At 36.9% G+C, this 19,293-nt stretch overlaps 2 protein-coding genes across 2 annotated transcripts; one reads left to right on the top strand and one right to left on the bottom strand.

The window, feature by feature from the left end:
• The first annotated feature begins 4,398 nt into the window (after window positions 1-4,398).
• On the top strand, window positions 4,399-6,362 carry LOC137018370 (cytochrome P450 2J2-like). The gene is given in 8 exon segments (XM_067382975.1): window positions 4,399-4,570; window positions 4,660-4,809; window positions 4,876-5,036; window positions 5,112-5,288; window positions 5,397-5,538; window positions 5,617-5,804; window positions 5,927-6,068; window positions 6,187-6,362. Coding segments are annotated over 8 exon segments (1,308 nt in total).
• A 600-nt stretch (window positions 6,363-6,962) lies between these two features.
• On the bottom strand, window positions 6,963-12,045 carry LOC137018812 (uncharacterized). Its single transcript, XM_067383532.1, has 4 exons — window positions 11,044-12,045; window positions 10,663-10,818; window positions 9,352-9,450; window positions 6,963-7,908 (listed from the first exon to the last, which is right to left on the bottom strand). Exons 1-4 carry the CDS (start codon window positions 12,043-12,045, stop codon window positions 7,609-7,611), a joined length of 1,557 nt encoding a protein of 518 aa, XP_067239633.1. The 3' UTR covers window positions 6,963-7,608.
• Window positions 12,046-19,293: the final 7,248 nt, after the last annotated feature.

Below are 19,293 nucleotides of genomic sequence, written 5' to 3'. Positions count from 1 at the left end.
AATATGTTTATAAAGACTAAATATCCATGTTTGAGTAAAAGTTTTTTAAGAATGTAAAAAGTTTGATCCTCTGATATTCCTCACTTTGGGGTGATACTTGTGATCCTCTTTGGTCAAAACAGACCAAAGATAATAAGCTTAACTTTTTTTTCTTTTTTTCTCTCTCCCCTTTCTTTGCGTCAATGGATTTACACTGTCTGAATCGTTCCCTATTCTCTATATAGTGCAGTATGTGCCATTCATCATATAGAAACTATAAATGTTTGAACAAATCGCCAATTTCAGCCGCAGCTTCAGCGTCTGTTTATATTGGGACTTCAGATTGAGTTTTAGGGCTATGAAAATCAATTAAAATCATTAATTACTCACCCTCATGTCGTTCCACACCGTAAGTCCTTGGTTCATCTTCGGAACACAAATGAAGATATTTGATCAAATCCGATGGCTCAGTGAGGTCTGCATCACCAGCAAGAACACTCCCTTTTTCAATGCCCAGAAAGCTAACATATTTAGTGGTTCAACCTTAATATTATAGCGACAAGAATACTTTTTGTGCGCTAAATCACACCCATTGTGTAACATCATGAAAGGCAATGAATTATGTCTTGAGGTTTACACATCTGGACTTGACAAAAGTTAAGGTTGTTAAGGTAATAACTTGTTAAATATGGATATTTTTCTTACACAGATGCATTACTTCACTTTAGAAGGCTTTTATTAACCCCCGGAGCTGTGTGGTGTACGTTTATGATGGATGGATATTCTTTCTTCAGCTTCATACTCATTGGTCCCGTTCACTGCCATTATAAAGCTTGGATGCTTCAGGATATTTATTAATAACTCTGTTTGTGTTCATCAGAAAGAAGAAAGTCATATACACTTAGGATGGCTTGAGAGTGAATAAAGCTTGGGGTAATTTTCATTTTAAAGGTACAATTTGTGATATTTTTTCCGCTAGTGGTCGCTAGAAGCCTATTCAAAACAAAGGCGTAGTTTGATGACGCCAAGCATGTTACTGTGTTTGTGTGTGTTTAAAGGAGAGCTTGTATATCAGGTTCCATGGCTTGAAGGCTCAGACTCTGTTTGCAGATGTAACACCAACTCTTGGCTTGCACATACACATACACAAACACACATTCACACTACATGCATAATGGTGATATTGTCTGTATTGACACAAATGAGGAAGCACTCTAGATAATTAAAGGTTTTCTTGTACCCCACAGTCCCATCAGTAAGGCTCAATATTCAATACTCCTTTGGAGAACAAAGAAATGATAATTTTAACTCATTTTATACTGTATCTCATTTAGCATGTTTAAAGACATTATTACACTTCAAACAATTAATGCAATTAATGTCTGAAAAACAGACTCAGCAACCTAGCTTAATTTCTGAATTTGCCAGCTATTAAAAAAAAAGAAATATACTGGTGCATATAAAATATGAAATTTATATATTACACTTGTAAATATTTATATGTTAGACCATAAGTGACACTTGTACATATATACATATGTATATATGAACTGTAAATATATTAGGCCACCATTAGATGTTTTTTTAGCTATGGCATAATGACCACATATAATTATTGTCTCTTTATTAGAATATAACCAGAAAATACAGGGAATTTGTATGCAGTATTAAAAAATGACTTCTGTAGGCTAAAGTGGCAAGTATTTAGTTACCTCCCCTTACATTTGAGCAATAGCAGGACCTGGCTTTCTTAAACCTAAATGGAACAGTAAAGGACTGAGGCCAAGAAACTCTCAAAATATGATGAGAAGTTTCACAGATTTTCTTCTTTGAGAAAATGGAAGAAGTCTAGGAGGTTACACTAAATACTGATTTTTGCTTAAAGAAGCCATTTTGTTCACATTTTTTTTTTTTTTAAAGTAGTATTTTACTGAACAAATTGCGTCTCCGTCTTTAAATGAGTTCAGTAATAATTAAAAGTTTCTTAAGGATAAAAAAAATTATCTCTGCTAATGCTGTAAACTATATAGTGAGCCCTTACTTGCACATTTCAATAATATTAAAGGTGCCCTAGAATTAAAAAATTGAATTTATATTAGCATAGTTAAATAAAAAGAGTTCAGTACATGGAAATGACATAAAGTGAGTCTCAAACTCCATTGTTTCCTCCTTCTTATATAAATTTGTTTAAAAGACCTCCGAAGAACAGGCGAATCTCAACATAACACTGACTGTTACGTAACAGTCGGGATCATTAATATGTACGCCCCCAATATTTGCATATGCCAGCTCATGTTCAAGCATTAGACAAGGGCAGGACGTCTGGATGTGCACAGCTGAATCATCAGACTAGGTAAGCAAGCAAGAATAATCACGAAAAATGGCAGATGGAGCAATAATAACTGACATTATCCATGATATCATGATATTTTTAGTGATATTTGTAAATTGTCTTTCTAAATGTTTCGTTAGCATGTTGCTAATGTACTGTTAAATGAGGTTAAAGTTACCATTGTTTCTTACTGTATTCACGGAGACGAGCCGTCGCTATTTTCATTATTAAACACTTGCAGTCTGTGTAATTCATAAACACAACTTCATTCTTTATAAATCTCTCCAAGAGTGTGTAATGTTAGCTTTAGCCACGGAGCACTATCAAACTCATTCAGAATCAAATGTAAACATCCAAATAAATACTGTACTTGCGCGATTAGACATGCTGCATGACGAACACTTTGTAAAGATCCATTTTGAGGTTTATATTAGCTGTGTTTATGCTGTTCAAGGCAAGCGCGAGCTCCAGGGGCAGGGGAGCACGAGAATAAAAGGGGCCGCAACCTATATATCGGTGCATAGTTAATGATGCCCCAAAATAGGCAGTTAAAGAAAAATCTGTGGGGTATTTTGAGGGACACCTTAGATATTACACATTCAGGGGACACCTTAGATATTACATCTTTTGAAAAGATGTTCTAGGCATAGACGTTGGAGCAGGGGGGCGATATATATATATATATATAAATACAGAATCTGAATTAAAATGTGTTTTATTTAAGCCTACATTTCAAAATTTTATCATAAAATTATATTGCGCATACAGCTAAACTAACGCGATCGTTATAAAGGTGTTTAAACAACAATACACTTCCACTTGCATGTATTTGACAATGGGAATATCAGATATTTCATGCCATAGCTAATAGTGATCAGTGACTCAAGCACTGATGGACCAAAGAGCGCGCATTTCGACATTTGCAGTAAAAAGTTTAAATATAAATTCTCAGAAAATGCATTTAATTCCAATATATTGAAACGTCTGTTTATATACTCCATTAATAAAGGAGTCCAGACATTGGAAAAAATTTCAGTCCACATGCGTTTGATATTTAATATGAGGGAAATGGGCATGAATGCATGCATGACACAAAAAAATCTTTAACTTTTAGGTAGCAAAATATTTTTTAGTAATTCTGTCAATTACACTAAGGTTATTACATTGTCTGCTATATATTTGCTTCTTTTTTATTAAATACGGGCAATTGATTGATAAAACATTGATCAAAATTAAGATAAAATTTATACAAAACGAATATCTTTTAAAAAGAGTTTTCTATAAAACAAAACTTAATGAAGTCGTCAAAATCATGTTTACCAAAAACAGCACCGTTGCTAGGAGGGCGCCACCGCCTCTGCCTTTCAGCGCCTATGCCTCGCGAGTGGATGATAGCCCTAAAGATGCCTAGCAATGATATACCTTTAGTGGTAGTATTCCTTTAGTTAAGTTATACCTTAAGAGTCTTCGTAGCGCGCTAAGAGACGATGTTATCGGGAACGCAGCCCAGGTATGATGCGTTTCATGCGTAATGGAGATTGGTCAGAACCATGGAGAGCGATCGCGGATAGGTCTGTCCTATGCACCGAAACTTTTAACAATGCAACAAAATATTTAAAGAGCATCAAGCTATTAAAATCTATATTATGTATACGCACAGATAATATAACAGTAGGCTATATTAGTCAATATTTTTTTATTAGGTTAAGCAGTGATTGGATAAAGTTTTTAATTTAAGGCCCACCCACAATTGGTCTGGCCCATCCAAAACTGGAATCCTGGCGCCGTGCCTGGGCCACACTGAGCTGTGCATAACGCCCACAGACGTGAAGTGAACGAGACAGAAGCTGTCCTGTACTGTCTGAAATGGTTAATGATGCATGTGCAAAACTGATTTAACTAATCATAAAGTCAATCAGGATACATAACACAGCCTAATAGGCCTACACTAACACATCACTAACACATGTCTGAATTAATGAATGTTTGTTTAGATTTTTTTTTTTTTATAATGTTGGAAAATGCAGCTGAACTTTGGTCTTTTATAGTTTGTCACAAACCTACTATTATTTCTAAGGTATGTTGATATGTTTCAGTTTGCAGAAAAATACGGCAAGATTTTCAGCCTAAGAATTTTTGGACCAAGAATGGTTGTGTTGGATGGATATAAACTAGTAAAGGAGGTCTATACACAACAGGGTGATAACCTCGCTGATTGACCCATATTACCTTTATTTAATGACATCATTGGAGACAGAGGTCAGTTTAATATCAGAATGTTAATTTTTAACATTTCACCATAAATTGTCAGTAATCTATTTACTGTAAAGGGTCTGTTTTGTGAACAGGTTTAATTGTTGCCAATGGCTATAAATGGAAGCATCAGAGGAGATTTGCACTCTCAACTCTTCGAAACTTCGGATTGGGAAAGAAAAGTTTAGAGCCATCCATCTGTCTTGAGTGTTGCTTTCTGAATGAAGCCATTTCAAATGAACAAGGTATTTACTGAGGTTTGTTGACTGAAAATAATTGACAATTATTGAGATTTACAACTACTGTTTCAGGTCGACCATATGACCCTCGCTTTCTGCTTAACAACGCTGTCTCAAATGTGATCTGTGTGCTTGTGTTTGGTAATCGATTTGAGTACAGTGACCATGACTTCCAGTCTATGTTGAAGAACATCAATGAAGCTTTATATCTGGAAGGAAGCATCTGGGCTCAAGTACACATTCTCATTTTAACAAGTTAACTTTACTTTCTTTCATTGCTCATCTACTTTTTGTTTTGATTTTTTTAGCTTTATAACATGTTCCCATGGCTCATGCGGCGACTGCCTGGACCACACAAGAAAATTATTGCTGTGTGGAAAGAAGTGATTGGCTTTGTTCGAGAGAAGGTGAATGTACACAAAGTGGATTATGATCCATCAAATCCTCGAGACTACATTGTCTGCTTCCTTGCTGAGATGGAAAAAGTAAGACCTTTTCTGAGGAGGAGTCAGTAAGTGTGCTGGTACGGGAATGCTCTGGTAATAATAATGTATGGCTATTGAATTGAAATGCCTCTCATTCGTGCTGTTTAGCTTAAGGACGACACAGCTGCTGGGTTTGATGTGGAGAACTTGTGCATCTGTACTCTGGATCTGTTTGTAGCGGGAACTGAGACCACCTCCACCACTCTGTACTGGGGTCTTCTCTACATGATCAAATATCCTGAGATACAGGGTGAGCGATTATGTGAGAAATGGCATTCATATGCACATTAAAGGAAGTACACATTCTTTCTCAATTGTGTATCTTCAGTCAAAGTTCAGGAGGAGATTGATCGTGTTGTGGGAGGGTCACGGCAGCCATCTTTATCAGACAGGGACAACATGCCCTTCACCAATGCTGTCATTCATGAGATACAGAGGATTGGAAATATTATCCCAATAAATGTGGTCCGGGCTGCTGTGAAAGATACTCAGATAGGACAATACTCTATCCCAAAGGTGGGCTTAGTGATGTTTAAAGCACTATAAGAATGTGGACTTTAAACAGAACCTATTAGTTTAAGCACAGGAAGAGTTGTGTGTATAATTTTACTCTTGTTAAGGCTCTTGTTGTTCTGCAGGGCACAATAGTGACCGGCAGTTTGACATCAGTGCTGTTTGATGAGTCGGAGTGGGAGACGCCTCGCTCTTTTAATCCGGGTCACTTCTTGGATGTTGAGGGCAATTTCAGGAGGAGAGACGCCTTTTTACCTTTTTCTCTAGGTATAGGCAAACTCTGTTTCCACAAAAGTAATCCAAATATATACATTGACAATGCTGTACAAGCCCCCCATAAAAAAGACACTTATTATGATTACACGTCATTTTCCCTGATTTTCAGGAAAGAGAGTGTGTCTTGGGGAGCAGCTGGCACGAATGGAGCTGTTCCTGTTTTTCTCCTCTCTGCTGCAGTGCTTTACTTTCTCTTCACCGGAGGGTGTGGAGCCCAACTTGGATTTTAAACTGGGGTCCACTCACTGTCCCCAGCCATATGAATTGTGTGCAGTGACACGCTAAAACAAGCAACACACATGAAATTAATTTCAATGGAACACTGTAAAAACTGTTGCTTAGATTCAACTCAAAAAAATTAAGGCAACATTTTCCAACTACTTTTTGTAAGTTTAGTGAACTTCTTGGTATTTTGAGTTGGTAAAAATCAATATTATGTATTTTACTCCAAGCTAAAAAATGAAGTAGAGTCTACAAGATAAAGCAAAACATTTGAGTTTAACCATTGTGACAAAGAGTAGCATATTGACCAAATCATACTTAGTTAAAATAAGTAACATTTAAAATAAAATTAAACATTTTGATTTTAAATTAATTAATTTACTCTCATTAATTTAGACAAATTATTTCTTCAATCCACTTGAAATAATTAGTTAGCATTGCCATAACTTTAATAAATAAGGAAAGAGAGATATTTGTTTCCAACGTTTATTACTGTATAACAGCTGCCATGTACAAACAATTGGGTGCACTAATTTTCTGTAATCAATTTTAAGGTTAATGTAACACAATAATGGCAATGTAAACATTTTAACATTAAAAATTACAGAAACTTCTGACCATCTTTAAGTGCAGCATAGAACACCTTCAAAGTGCAATCTGTGTACTCTTAACACTGACATTAAAATACAGTGACTCTTGACCTGAGCGATTTACATCAAAGGACTGACTTTAGTGCACAGTACAGTACGGTACCTTTTCATATGTATTAAAACATAATAAACTAATACAAGAACACGTTTTAAGTACAATCTGTGCCATATTCTACTAAAACATTTGACAGTGAAATAAAAGGCCTCTGACCTCAGCATTTGACATAACAGAACTGACTTCAGCTCAAGTGCCCAGCAGCTGGAGGCTTATCCAGGAACTGAAGAAGTCTGTGCTTGACCACCACGTTGTTCTCAGTTAAACTGCCCACCGAGCAAGAGTGGTGAAGCAAAGAAAACATCAAACAAAAAAACAAAACAAAAGCATCTTACATATATCCTTACAAGGATATTAAAATAAAACACAGGGAAGCCGGATCACGGCATTTGACACGAAAGAACTGACTTCAGCTTCAATCCGTAAGTGCACAGTACAGTATATCTTAGTATGTATTAAAACATTTTTACCATAAAATGGTTTTTATAACAGAACTTCTGAACGGCAGCCAAATAACAATTAAACATCCAGAACAATCTTCTGAAAAACTCTGAAAAACACAACAAGATTGCCATTTATGAGTGTGAGGCTGGCATTTGACCAACTAACTCAGAAGTTTGTTTTTTAGTGTCATGAATCGGGAGGAAGGCTTTGGGCGCAGTGTGTCAAGTCCCACAAAGTGTCTTTGGAACACCTCAAATGTTTTGCAGAGTTGTGGTGGATACTGCAGGTTCAGAGCATATGTCATCCCCAGAAGCAGGCAACATGCCCTGGCCAGATTTCCAAGATCAGTAAGCACTGGGATTCCCTCAATGATGATGCCCACTGCATCTGGTTCACGGCAGACATATATCTGCATATTGTGCATTTTCAAGTCCTCGTGGACACTGCTCTCCGTTTTTCCCTGTGTGAGACATAAACGGAACAATAAGTGGCAACAGAGAACGATCTTCAAAAGCCTTCAATAAAATCACACATTAAAAGTTCACAAAAGGTTTTAAAGGGATAGTTCACCCAAAAATGAAAATTTGATGTTTATCTGCTTACCCACAGCGCATCCAAGATGTAGGTGACTTTGTTTCTTCAGTAGAACACAAATGATGATTTTTAACTCCAACCGCTGCCGTCTGTCAGTGGTATAATGCAAGTCAGCGGGAACTTTGACTGTAAGAGTAAATAAAACACGACAGACAAATCCAAATTAAACCCTGTGGCTCATGACGACACATTGATGTCTTAAGACACGAAACGATCGGTTTGTGCGAGAAACCGAACAGTATTTATATAATTTACCTCTAAAACACCACTATGTCCAACTGCATTCATCACTCGATTCGTGATGTCTGATCGCGCTCTGACAACGGCAGTGATGTCTCGCGCATATACTTCAATGAGTGCTAGACATCACTGCCGCTGTCAGAGCGCGATCAGACCTCACTAAGCGAGTGATGAATGCAGTTGGACATAGTGGTGTATTAGAGGTAAAAAATGATATAAATACTGTTCGGTTTCTCGCACAAACCGATCGTTTCTTGTCTTAGGACATCAATGTGTCATCACGAGCCGCAGGGTTTAATTTGGATTTGTCTAAGCAAGTTTTATTTACTCTTATAGTCAAATTTCCCGCTGACTTGCATTATACGACTAACAGACGGCAACGGTTGGAGTTAAAAATCATCATTTGTGTTCTACTAAAGAAACAAAGTCACCTACATCTTGGATGCCCTGGGGGTAAGCAGATAAACATCAAATTTTCATTTTTGGGTGAACTATCCCTTTAAGTTTGGTCAAGCCACCTCTTGCATAGAAAGCATGGCCTGTTGAACTGGCTTCATAGTACAACTTTCAGTAGAGACTCACTAGCCACAACAAACCGGCTAAACAACATCACATACACAAGTCACCTCCAAAACCTAAATCCTTAAAGGGGAGAGGGGTTCAGCTGGTTAAGTAAAAGTATCTGAAATTGCCACTCTTACAGTTATATCATCAGATGATTATGACTCCTGCATTAATGTAAAACAAGGATTTTACTTCTGTGAAGCTGCAGTTGAAAAATATGATATATTTTTAAAATAAATTATAAAATATTTTAAATCAAGTCTACTAGCCACTGGAAGACCAAAAGGTTAACGTTGGACCACTGGTTCCTGAACATACATCTGGCTGTTTGTAGGCGTGTTTTTGAACTTTTGACAGAGCCAGACTAACCAATTCCACCAAATTATAGTATTTGTTCTAAGACAAGCTAACCAATCCCCAACTCTAGCTCCGTACTAAACTCAGACAAACATAAGATATCTAAGGAAAAAAAAAAGTTGAACTATGCTTTTTAAACAATACTTACATAGTAGTCAGAGATGAGCTCTTGCCCACTCTCTCCCATGTATTCAATGAGGCATCTCAGAGTCACGTCTCTCTTCTTCACCACAGAGGTACTTGGATCCTATAGTTGATCAGTGAATCATGAAAAATTGAATCCTGCAGGCAATATAACTACAAACATACAATGCCATTAACAGTGTGGGTCTGTACTACCTATTCAACAGAGCATACAGTACAGTCCAAAAGTTTGGAACCACTAAGATTTTTAATGTTTTTAAAATAAGTTTCGTCTGCTCACAAAGGCTACATTTATTTAATTAAAAATACAGTAAAAAACAGTAATATTGAAATATTATTACAATTTAAAATAACTGTTTTCTATTTGAATATATTTCACAAAGTAATTTATTCCTGTGATGCAAAGCTGAATTTTCAGCATCATTACTCCAGTCTTCAGTGTCACATGATCCTTCAGAAATCATTCTAATATGCTGATCTGCTGCTCAAGAAACATTTAATGTGTACAATTGTACAAAATATTTGTGTACAATATTTTTTTTTCAGGATTATTTGATGAATAGAAAGTTCAAAAGAACAGTGTTTATCTGAAATCTAATCTTTTGTAACATTACAAATGTCTTTACTGCCACTTTTGATTGATTAAATGCATCCTTGCTGAATAAAAGTATTAATTTCTTTAATTTCTTTTCAAAAAAATAAAAATAAAAATTCTTACTGACCCCAAACTTTTGAACGGTAGTGTATAATGCTACAGAAGCTTTGTATTTCAGATAAATGCTGTTCTTTTGAACTTTCTATTCATCAAGGAATCCTGAAAAAAAAAGTACACAACTGTTTTCAACATTGAAAATAATCATAAATGTTTCTTGAGCATCAAATCATCATATCAGAATGATTTCTGAAGGATCATGTGACACTGAAGACTGGAGTAACGATGCTGAAAATTCAGCTTTTCATCACAGGAATAAATTACTTTGTCAAATATATTTAAATAGTACACAGTTATTTTAAATTGTAATAATATTTCACAATATTACTGTTTTTTACTGTATTTTTAATTAAATAAATGTAGCCTTGGTGAGCAGACGAAACTTCTTTTAAAAACATTAAAAATCTTAGTGGTTCCAAACTTTTGGACTGTACTGTATATATAATTTTTTTTTTTTTTTAATATTTAACCTTAAAATTAATTAGGAGCTGTAAACAAAAATGATTTTTTTTTTGCAATATTCACCCAATTAGGCAAGACAAGAGAATAAAGTACTTATTGTATTAATATGCCACTGCAACATTATTACCACTTTTGCCTCACCTGTATCAGTTCCATTAACAAGTTCTTGATGCGTTGACCAACCGCTCCACCCTTCACACTAAACAGGTCGAGAAGTTTTGGAGTGTACTTGTCCAGCTGGGACATAAACACCGATTCTAGTGGAACTGCAGCACACCTTCGGAATTCTTCATTTATCTGTAATACATCAATTGTTTGACTGTTATTTGGAACACTCAAGATGTGTAAAGAATTGGCAACCTTTCATTTTTATGCAATCCAATACTCAATAAAATATGTGGGGTGGGTCTTCAGTATGTTTTCAGCAAAAAGTGTGTCTACCATCACATAAACAACCTTGTTCACTATTATTTGCCTTTTTTAAAGCACCATTTAGCACCATGTCAGTGATAAATCATTTACCTGGAATGGTTCAAAGAGGGCAGGCCATCTTTCTTTAAATTTTGCCACATCTGGGGACTGGACAACCACTTCCATTCTTCTCCAGCTATATGTCCTGGCCATCATGTCATTTATGCTTTTGACGTCCCTTTTCTTGCTGGCTTCTATTAAGTCAAGCCTCACATTCTCAAGGCTGCTGTCTGTTTCACCAGAAGGGTGCTGAGGCAGGTAATTCACTTCTGCCCTCTTCGGTTTCTTGATGTTTTTAGCGGGTTTTCTGTCATCTCCCATCTTGTATTTCATTGAGTTTATCAGAAGTTCAGGGCTTCCCAATGCTTTACGTTTGGTACGATAGTTTCCACATTTGTATTTCAGGCTTTGTTGCCACCCATAAATACCATTAAAAGATCCAGGCTCCTTCAAACAGGGATGCTTTTCTATTAGTGCCTGTGCTACTGCAGACCTCTGGGCATCATTGGGGTACGCTGTGTAGCAAAACATGGCCTCTGCCAGGCGCTCCAAGATATCCGCTTTGACACTGGGTGATGTCAGTAGGGTGCCATCTCTTAAATAAATCTCATTACCTTGACTCAAAGCCAGCTCAGTATTGTGTGAGAAAGTTGGAATTGGAAATACAGCAGGCCATGGATTTTGCCTTTCAGAGGGTGAAGGAGACAGAATCACAGTATCATCTGAGGCGTCAGAGTGTGTCACAGATTCGGATAAAGAGTACACACTGGAGGTATCAGGGGGGCTTTCCTGGTGAACAAGGGTCAGTGTTATGTTTAGTGGAACACACACTACTTTTAGTGTGTCTTTATCTTTGAGTTCCTTTGTGGTCGTTAGGGTGAAAAAGTCATCAAACTCTTCATCTTTGTACTGAAGACTGATTTCTGTGGTGATGGCAAATTGTTCTTTTATGGCTGCAACCAATTCATCCACAGTTGAGGGTATGCCACTGTTGAGTGTAAGTTTTTTGACCTCGTGATCAATGAGGACCCGGAATCTGACTGTTGGTTCCATGTCTAGAAAGACAGAAGAAACAAATATGTTATACAAAGTCATACTCAACACTGGAGACAGATGTGGCGCTTTAATGTCACCATGAGCTTTCCTGCAACAATATAAGCTGACAGAGGACAAACATCACTAAGGTTTTGTTGTTCAACAAGAGTTATGTGATCGGTCTTCTCAAGATGAAATCCACGATAGTGTTCATCATACCAGGACATGAGTGTTTTCACAATAAAATGCACCTTTTCCCCAAAAAGGGCAATTTGAACAATCTCAGCAAAATCAGGAAGACCAGCAGTACAACCATAGGCCACGATCATGCCTTTTGAGTACCTTGTTCCATGGAAGGTGACTGTATCAGCCAGCTGTACTTGAGACTGACAAGGAAACAGATGCTTGATTGATTCCTGAACATTTACATGCAGGACATCTAATGGCACTGACGTGACTCTTACAACACTCAGAGCAGGCACAACTGTTGTGGAATGCAGGTGGTGACTTATCATAAGCTGATGCTTTGTGGCCAGAGAAAGGAGAATGTTCTTAAAGTTGCCAGTATGTCTCACAATCTGCTTAAATTGGCTGTGTTTCGCTTCAAACCTCATTGTCCAGAAAGCAATCACAGGTCCAAAAGCATTTATTAATGCAGGATAGTGTTCTAAGAAGTGGTGCTTTGGGATTAACCCTTCATTAGGAAATACTTCTTGGAATCGGTGTCGGTGTTCTGAAATTTTTGAGTCAAGATATGCAACACTTTCTTTGTTGTGGACTGGGGCAACAACAAGTTCAATTATGTCTTTTAAAGACATGAGTAGAAGCCAGGCTGGATCATTTAAAGGTATTCTGTGTCCAATGATGAATGGCAGCAGTCGTATGAGGGCCCAATTTTCATGTGCGTTTCCTCCAATCTTCTTTTTTGAGGAAAAGGTTGTAGGCAATGGCTGAGGACAATCAGTTTTGTCAGCCCATTTATACGGAAATTGTGTGATGGCACTGTTAAGTTCACTGAAAGTGAAATATTTCTTTGAGAAAAAAACACTGAAGCACAGACCCAATTCCAAGGGAACGATGCCTTCAAAAATGTCGTGCAATATATCGGGTGGATAGCCAGTCACACAGTGGAAATAGCTCAGATTTTCAGTAAGTGGGCAAGCATTTTTTACACCGTAACAGTGTGTCAAAGCAGGATTTTCTTTAACAGTCAATAAATGAGTGGCATGATTCTCTTTGGTCCGAGCAGGAAATGCACCTGACCTCACTTCCTTACTTTGAAATTCTGATCGCTCTCCAAGACAAAATCTACAAATGAATGGTCCACAAAAATTTTCCACAAGTCCACAAATTGAATGTGCCCCAAGGTTATCAGCGACTACAGAAAACACAGAGCCTTTAACATGTTGTCCAACACTGGAAATGTAGACACCATCACGCTCCAAAATAGCAATGTCTTTTAACAAAGGAGCAAGCACTTCAGCGTAGCCAAATCTTTTGATGTCAACTGCTTTGCATAAAAGGGCCAAGTATACGGAGTTAAGAGTGGATCGCGATGAATGAGGGATGTTGCCAAAGACCCAGTATACAGCTGTGATTTTATGCTTTTTTCTTGATGTTCCCAGTGGGTTACAAATTTCAAAGTCATCTACATACAGCACAAGTGCAATTCTTAGCTCTTCAGAATAAAAGGAATTCTCTTTATAGACGGTACCATCACGATATGATCCATATTGAAGAGATGACAACTGGTCCTGTTCTTTACGCAGAACTTTTTCTCTAAGATTTTCTTTACCCAAAATCTGAACTAAGGACTGGAGAATTGGGATATACTGGAAACTTCTCTTTTCATTTGGTTCAAGGATGTATTCAACGGGCTCAACAACTTCAAATTTCTCTTTATAATACTGTCGCCTTCTAAATGATGATGAAAGAGGACCACCAGCACTAAGTGCTGTGCTTAGTGGATTTGATTTGCACAGTTCTTCCACTAGAGATGTTACAAACGTTTCAGCAATCGTACAATTATTTTTCTTTAAGTGGGAAACAACAATATCTCTTATTGCAGTTATGGATGCAGAACTTGCTATGAAGTGAAGATCATCTACCAGTTCATCAATGCACCGAATTGAAACATTATGAACACTTTCTAATTTCAAAAGGAGGGATGCTATGTACTCTACAACCACATTGCTTCCATCATCCTCTTCATAGTGAGCATCTGAGCAAGAGACTTGATAATTGGTATCATTGTGATCATCATCCTCTTCAGAGGCTTCAAAAACAAGTGACTCCTCCTGTTCAGTTAACGGCCTTTCACAAATAATGCCTGGTTTGAAATCTTGTGAAGTATGTGGCGTATGCTTCCTGTGTTTGTGTGTCGCAAAAGTCCCATACACATTTGTTTGGTGATCGCACCCTGCAAAAACACACTTTACAGTCTCATTATTCTTCAGATGATGGCTAATGTGTTCAAAAAACTCCTTTTCGCTAGGGAATCCAGATTTTTGACATAATGGGCAGGTAAAGAAAATAGTTACTTGAGGTGAGTTAAGTGAGTCAACTGCTGGATGTTGTCGTGATAAGTGACAGCGGAAGCTACTCCAGTTTTTAAAAGAGCATGGGCAGTCTATATGTATACAAGGCAAGGCATGGCTGTGTCCAAAAGTCCCATGATGCAGTCTATAATGTTTTAGAATATCAGTCTTCGCTGGTACAACAGTGCTGCATAATTTACAAGGCCATCCCATCTGTCATTAAAAAATAGAAAGGGATGATTTTTTTTTTTTTTTCGACTCTCAATAACTGACTTTTGGTTACCTTAATTCCTCTAAATGACAGATAACAACAAACCTCAAACATTTACCTCAATTCTACCTACTAAAGAGCTTACCTACTCCATGAACTCCTCCTCCCAGTAGATCTGATGGTCTTCTGAAGAAGCAACACAAATGAAAGAAGAGTTTATTTATGAAAATATCAGGATCATTGATGCAAAATAAATATTTAATCTTTTTACTTGAGCAAATGGTTTCAAAATATTTCAAACAAATATATCAACAGATTAAGTTAAAGCATTTAAAAAAACTGATAAAACCATGTTAAAATGTACTAGGTCCATAAACAGCTGCTCTCCTCTCGAGGAGAGAGCAACACACACGTAACGTTATACATATTTTCATGATACCACGTTGCAGAGAGACGCCAGGAATATATTATGTCCTCATCTTTTTCAATCATGCAGGGACAACAGTAACTACAAACCTAGCAGTTAACGTAACTTTTAATGTTAATGTCAAGACCTTCGGTAAGGCCTCATGCGGCGCCTGCAAAACTGACAAACGTTACTGTCTGAAACCGGGCGACGCTATTACATTTTATAGTGCAATAAATGCGTGCTCATTCGGCTAAAACCTAACTTTATGCAGTGTAAATAGTTACTTACTTCGGTTGCACGTTGTATAAAGCCCTCAAAAACACCACAGAAATCCGAAACTGGTCCGGTACAGGTGACAACGACCATTAACGATCTCGTTGTTCTGCTGCAGCATGTGGGGGCCTGGGCGGGTCGTGACGTTTTACTTTGGATATAAACACTTAAATAAAGTTTTGTAGAAGTAATTTATTGTGAAGTTCAGTAAAATCATTTTTTGATAGGTAATAATAAGTTACAAAAACATTCACACTTTTTACTTATGTAAAACTTAAATTAATTCAAAAAGAAAAGGGAATCAATTTATTGGAAGAAACATACTTTTTAAAATTAATTCCTACAGACAACACCCTTGAAGGGCTTTTTACAGTGAATGTTTTGCAATAAGTTCAGAACATAGTGAATTTAAATTGGAGTTAAAATAATTGATCTTATGTTGCCATATAGACTATGCAGTAGCAAACAATATAATCAAATCTGGACCAGTCGGTGCTCAGCAGTTGAACCTCTAAATCTGCAGATATTGAAAAATCTATAATTTTACAAATATAGTAACGTCATTCCTGGGATTCGGTAATATTTCAGTCCCCCAGACATTTTAAAGTATTTTTGAAACAATTCTGTAAATGTAGAGATGTGCTGTTTGATACATGGGATCACTGTGGTGGCTCCAGAAGTACTGGTTTCAGCAATTTCACTCAGATTCTCAAAGGCATCAGTATTTCCTTGATCAAGGTGCCTACCCCATACCTCGAGCTTTCAGATGAATGCAGTGATCTTGTCTGCTAGGTGAGGTAGGTGCTTGTCAGTCTCTGAAGTTGAAGATTTAATTTGTTCAGCTTTCCACATACTTCGCTAAGATAGGCCAGTTTCATCGGAAATTGTTGCCTGCTTGCCTGCAGCATCACACATGCGTTCCTCTTCCCAAAATGCAGCCATAATAACACAGCTGTATATTAGCTCCCATCTCCTCACAAAGTGCAGAGAACATTTGCACTTTCAGGGGCTGAGCTGCTTTGATGCGAGTGCCTCCCTGTGAATAACAGTGTGTCCATTACGCTTTTGGAGTGACTTTTTTTATGAATTTCAAAGTTCCTATAGTCCTTTTCTTCTTCCTGCCATGGTCTGAGCACCATCAGAGCAAAAGTCTAAACAGTTTTCCCATTTCAGATCATGTTCTATGATAACTGTCAAGAATCTTAAAGGGATAGTTCACCCAAAAATGAAAATTTGATTTTTATCTGCTTACCCCCATGGCATCCAAGATGTAGGTGACTTTGTTTCTTCAGTAGAACACAAATGATGATTTTTAACTCCAACCGTTGCCATCTGTCAGTCTTATAATGCATATCAATTGTAACAAAATCTATGAGAGTAAAAAAAACCTGCACAGACAAATCCAAATTAAACCCTGCGGCTCGTGACAACACATTGATGTCCTAAGACACGAAACGATCAGTTTGTGTGAGAAACCGAACAGTAATTTACCTCTAATACACCACTATGTCCAGCTGCCATGAGCGCTCTGGCGTAGTTAAGACAAGAGGCAGAAGTGATCTCTCGCGCGTATACGTCACTCATTGTTTACACAGTGCACAAACATTGTAGGTACGACAGCTAATCAAAATGGTATGTACTTGCGCTTATCCGAATTGTTCAAACCGACTTGAAAAAAAAAAAAAAAGATTATGTTCTCTCGCGCGAACTCAATCGGGAGTGGTGACTTTCCACATATTCCCAACTTCTGAGCCTGCTCACCTGAAGTCATGGTTGATTGCTCTTCAGCTGGATATCAACACGCTCATTAACATACTAAAGTTGTTGAGGGTCTGCAGCGATCATTTTTCCCAATGATTTTACATACCCAGGAGAGGATCACGTACAGCTTAAACCATCAGCTGTGACTTTGGTTTTTCCACATCCAGCTGAGGTATGTGAACAAGATCTTTGTATGTGTCCTTTTTATTTGTAAAGCTGCCCTTACGAAAAGTAACAAAATAAAATTAAGTTTTGATGTAATAAAGCCAAGTTTTTTTAGTGGTTTACTTCCATTTGTATAACAACTGTTGTACTATACCATGTTTAAAGGTGCCCTAGAACTTTTTTTTTTTTAAATGTAATATAAGAAATGAGCCGATTCAGGGTGTTAAATCTGGTGCTCTATGCCCCAAGAGCTCGTGCTTGCTTTAAACAACATATAAAAAAGTTCAAACAGCTAATATAACCCTCAAAATGGATCTTTAAAAAGTGTTTGTCATGCAGCATGTCTAATCGTGTAAGTACAGTGTTTATTTTGATGTTTACATTTGATTCTGAATGAGTTTGAGGCTGTGCTCCGTGGCTAACAGCTAATGCTACACTGTTGGAGAGATTTATAAAGAATGAAGTTGTGTTTATGAATTATACAGACTGCAAGTGTTTAAAAATGAAAATAGCGACGGCTCTCTTGTCTTCGTGAATACAGTAAGAAACAATGGTAACTTTAACCACATTTAACAGTACATTAGCAACATGCTAACGAAACATTTAGAAAGACAATTTACAAATATAACTAAAAATATCATGTTATCATGAATCATGTCAGTTATTATTGCTCCATCTGCCATTTTTTGCTATTGTTCTTGCTTGTTTACCTAGTCTGATGATTCAGCTGTGCACATCCAGACGTTCTGCCCTTGTCTAATGCTTTTCATAATGTTGGGAACATGGGCTGGCATATGCAAATATTGGGGGCGTACACCCCGATAACACGTAACAGGTCTTTTAAATAAATGAGGTTTATATAAGAAGGAGGAAACAATGGTGTTTGAGACTCACTGTATGTTCCATTTACTGAACTCTTGTTATTTAACTATGCTGAGGTAATTTCAATTTTTGAATCTAGGGCACCTTTAAACTACACCAGAGCGGCAGTTGGACATAGTGGTGTATTAGAGGTAAAAAATTATATACTGTACTGTTCTGCTATTCGGACAAACCAATCGTGTCTTAGGACATCAATGTGTCGTGACGAGCCAGAGGGTTTAATTTGGATTTGTCTGTGCATATTTTTTTTACTCTCATAGATTTTGTTACCATTGACATGCATTATATGACTGACAGACTGTTGGAGTTAAAAATCATCATTTGTCTTCAACTGAAGAAACAAAGCCACCTACATCTTGGATGCCCTGGGGGTAAGCAGATAAACATCAAATTTTTTGCGTGTTTGAATGGACACCCAACCATGTCCTTTGAGTCCTTTCCTTGGGATGTGTTAAGTAAGTTTGTTTTTGACAATTGTATGGTTTGGATTTGTTTATTTGAATTATTTGGATTGGATTTAATAATTATCTTGGATTGAATATATATTGTTAATGTTTATTGATGAATTGTTTGCATGAGTCTGATTTAACTTTTTGTATGCTTTGTAGTGACTAAAGACCATCCTGTTCATCCCATCCTAATCCTGTCCCTTCTCTTAACATCTGTCATGTGAATTTGTTCCATGTATCATGTGCTTTGGGTCGTTCAAAGTATTCCAGACTTAAGCATCCTGAACTCATTAAATTAAAGACTGGTACTGGTACTTTTTCCAGTGTTTTAATCAGACACACCACCAAGTTTCTACAACTCTGATGAACTTTGCATATTTAACATCTGATATCCAACACTTATATTTTTTTTAATATTATAATATTTTAAAATATTATATTATAATATTAAAACATTTTTATTATATTACTTATTTTACTTGCTTTTTAAACATTTCATCTTTTGATAGTGTAGTTTCAAATAGATAAATGAGAGATTTTAAAAAGGTTACCAACTTTATTTGATCTACTAGAAGCTGT

The sequence above is a fragment of the Chanodichthys erythropterus genome, chromosome 4 (assembly GCF_024489055.1).
Source record: "Chanodichthys erythropterus isolate Z2021 chromosome 4, ASM2448905v1, whole genome shotgun sequence".
NCBI lineage: Eukaryota > Metazoa > Chordata > Actinopteri > Cypriniformes > Xenocyprididae > Chanodichthys > Chanodichthys erythropterus.
Note: the sequence above shows the minus strand (reverse complement) of the source record. Positions and strands in the feature narration are given on the sequence as shown.

Coding starts and splice junctions, on each gene's coding strand:
- LOC137018812 (XM_067383532.1), bottom strand. CDS start 12,045: ATGGAACCAACAGTCAGATTCCGGGTCCTCATTGATCACGAGGTCAAA. Junction 10,819..11,043: donor CCCTCTTTGAACCATTCCAG/GTAAATGATTTA, acceptor GATGTATTACAG/ATAAATGAAGAATTCCGAAG. Junction 9,451..10,662: donor TGTTAATGGAACTGATACAG/GTGAGGCAAAAG, acceptor GATCAACTATAG/GATCCAAGTACCTCTGTGGT.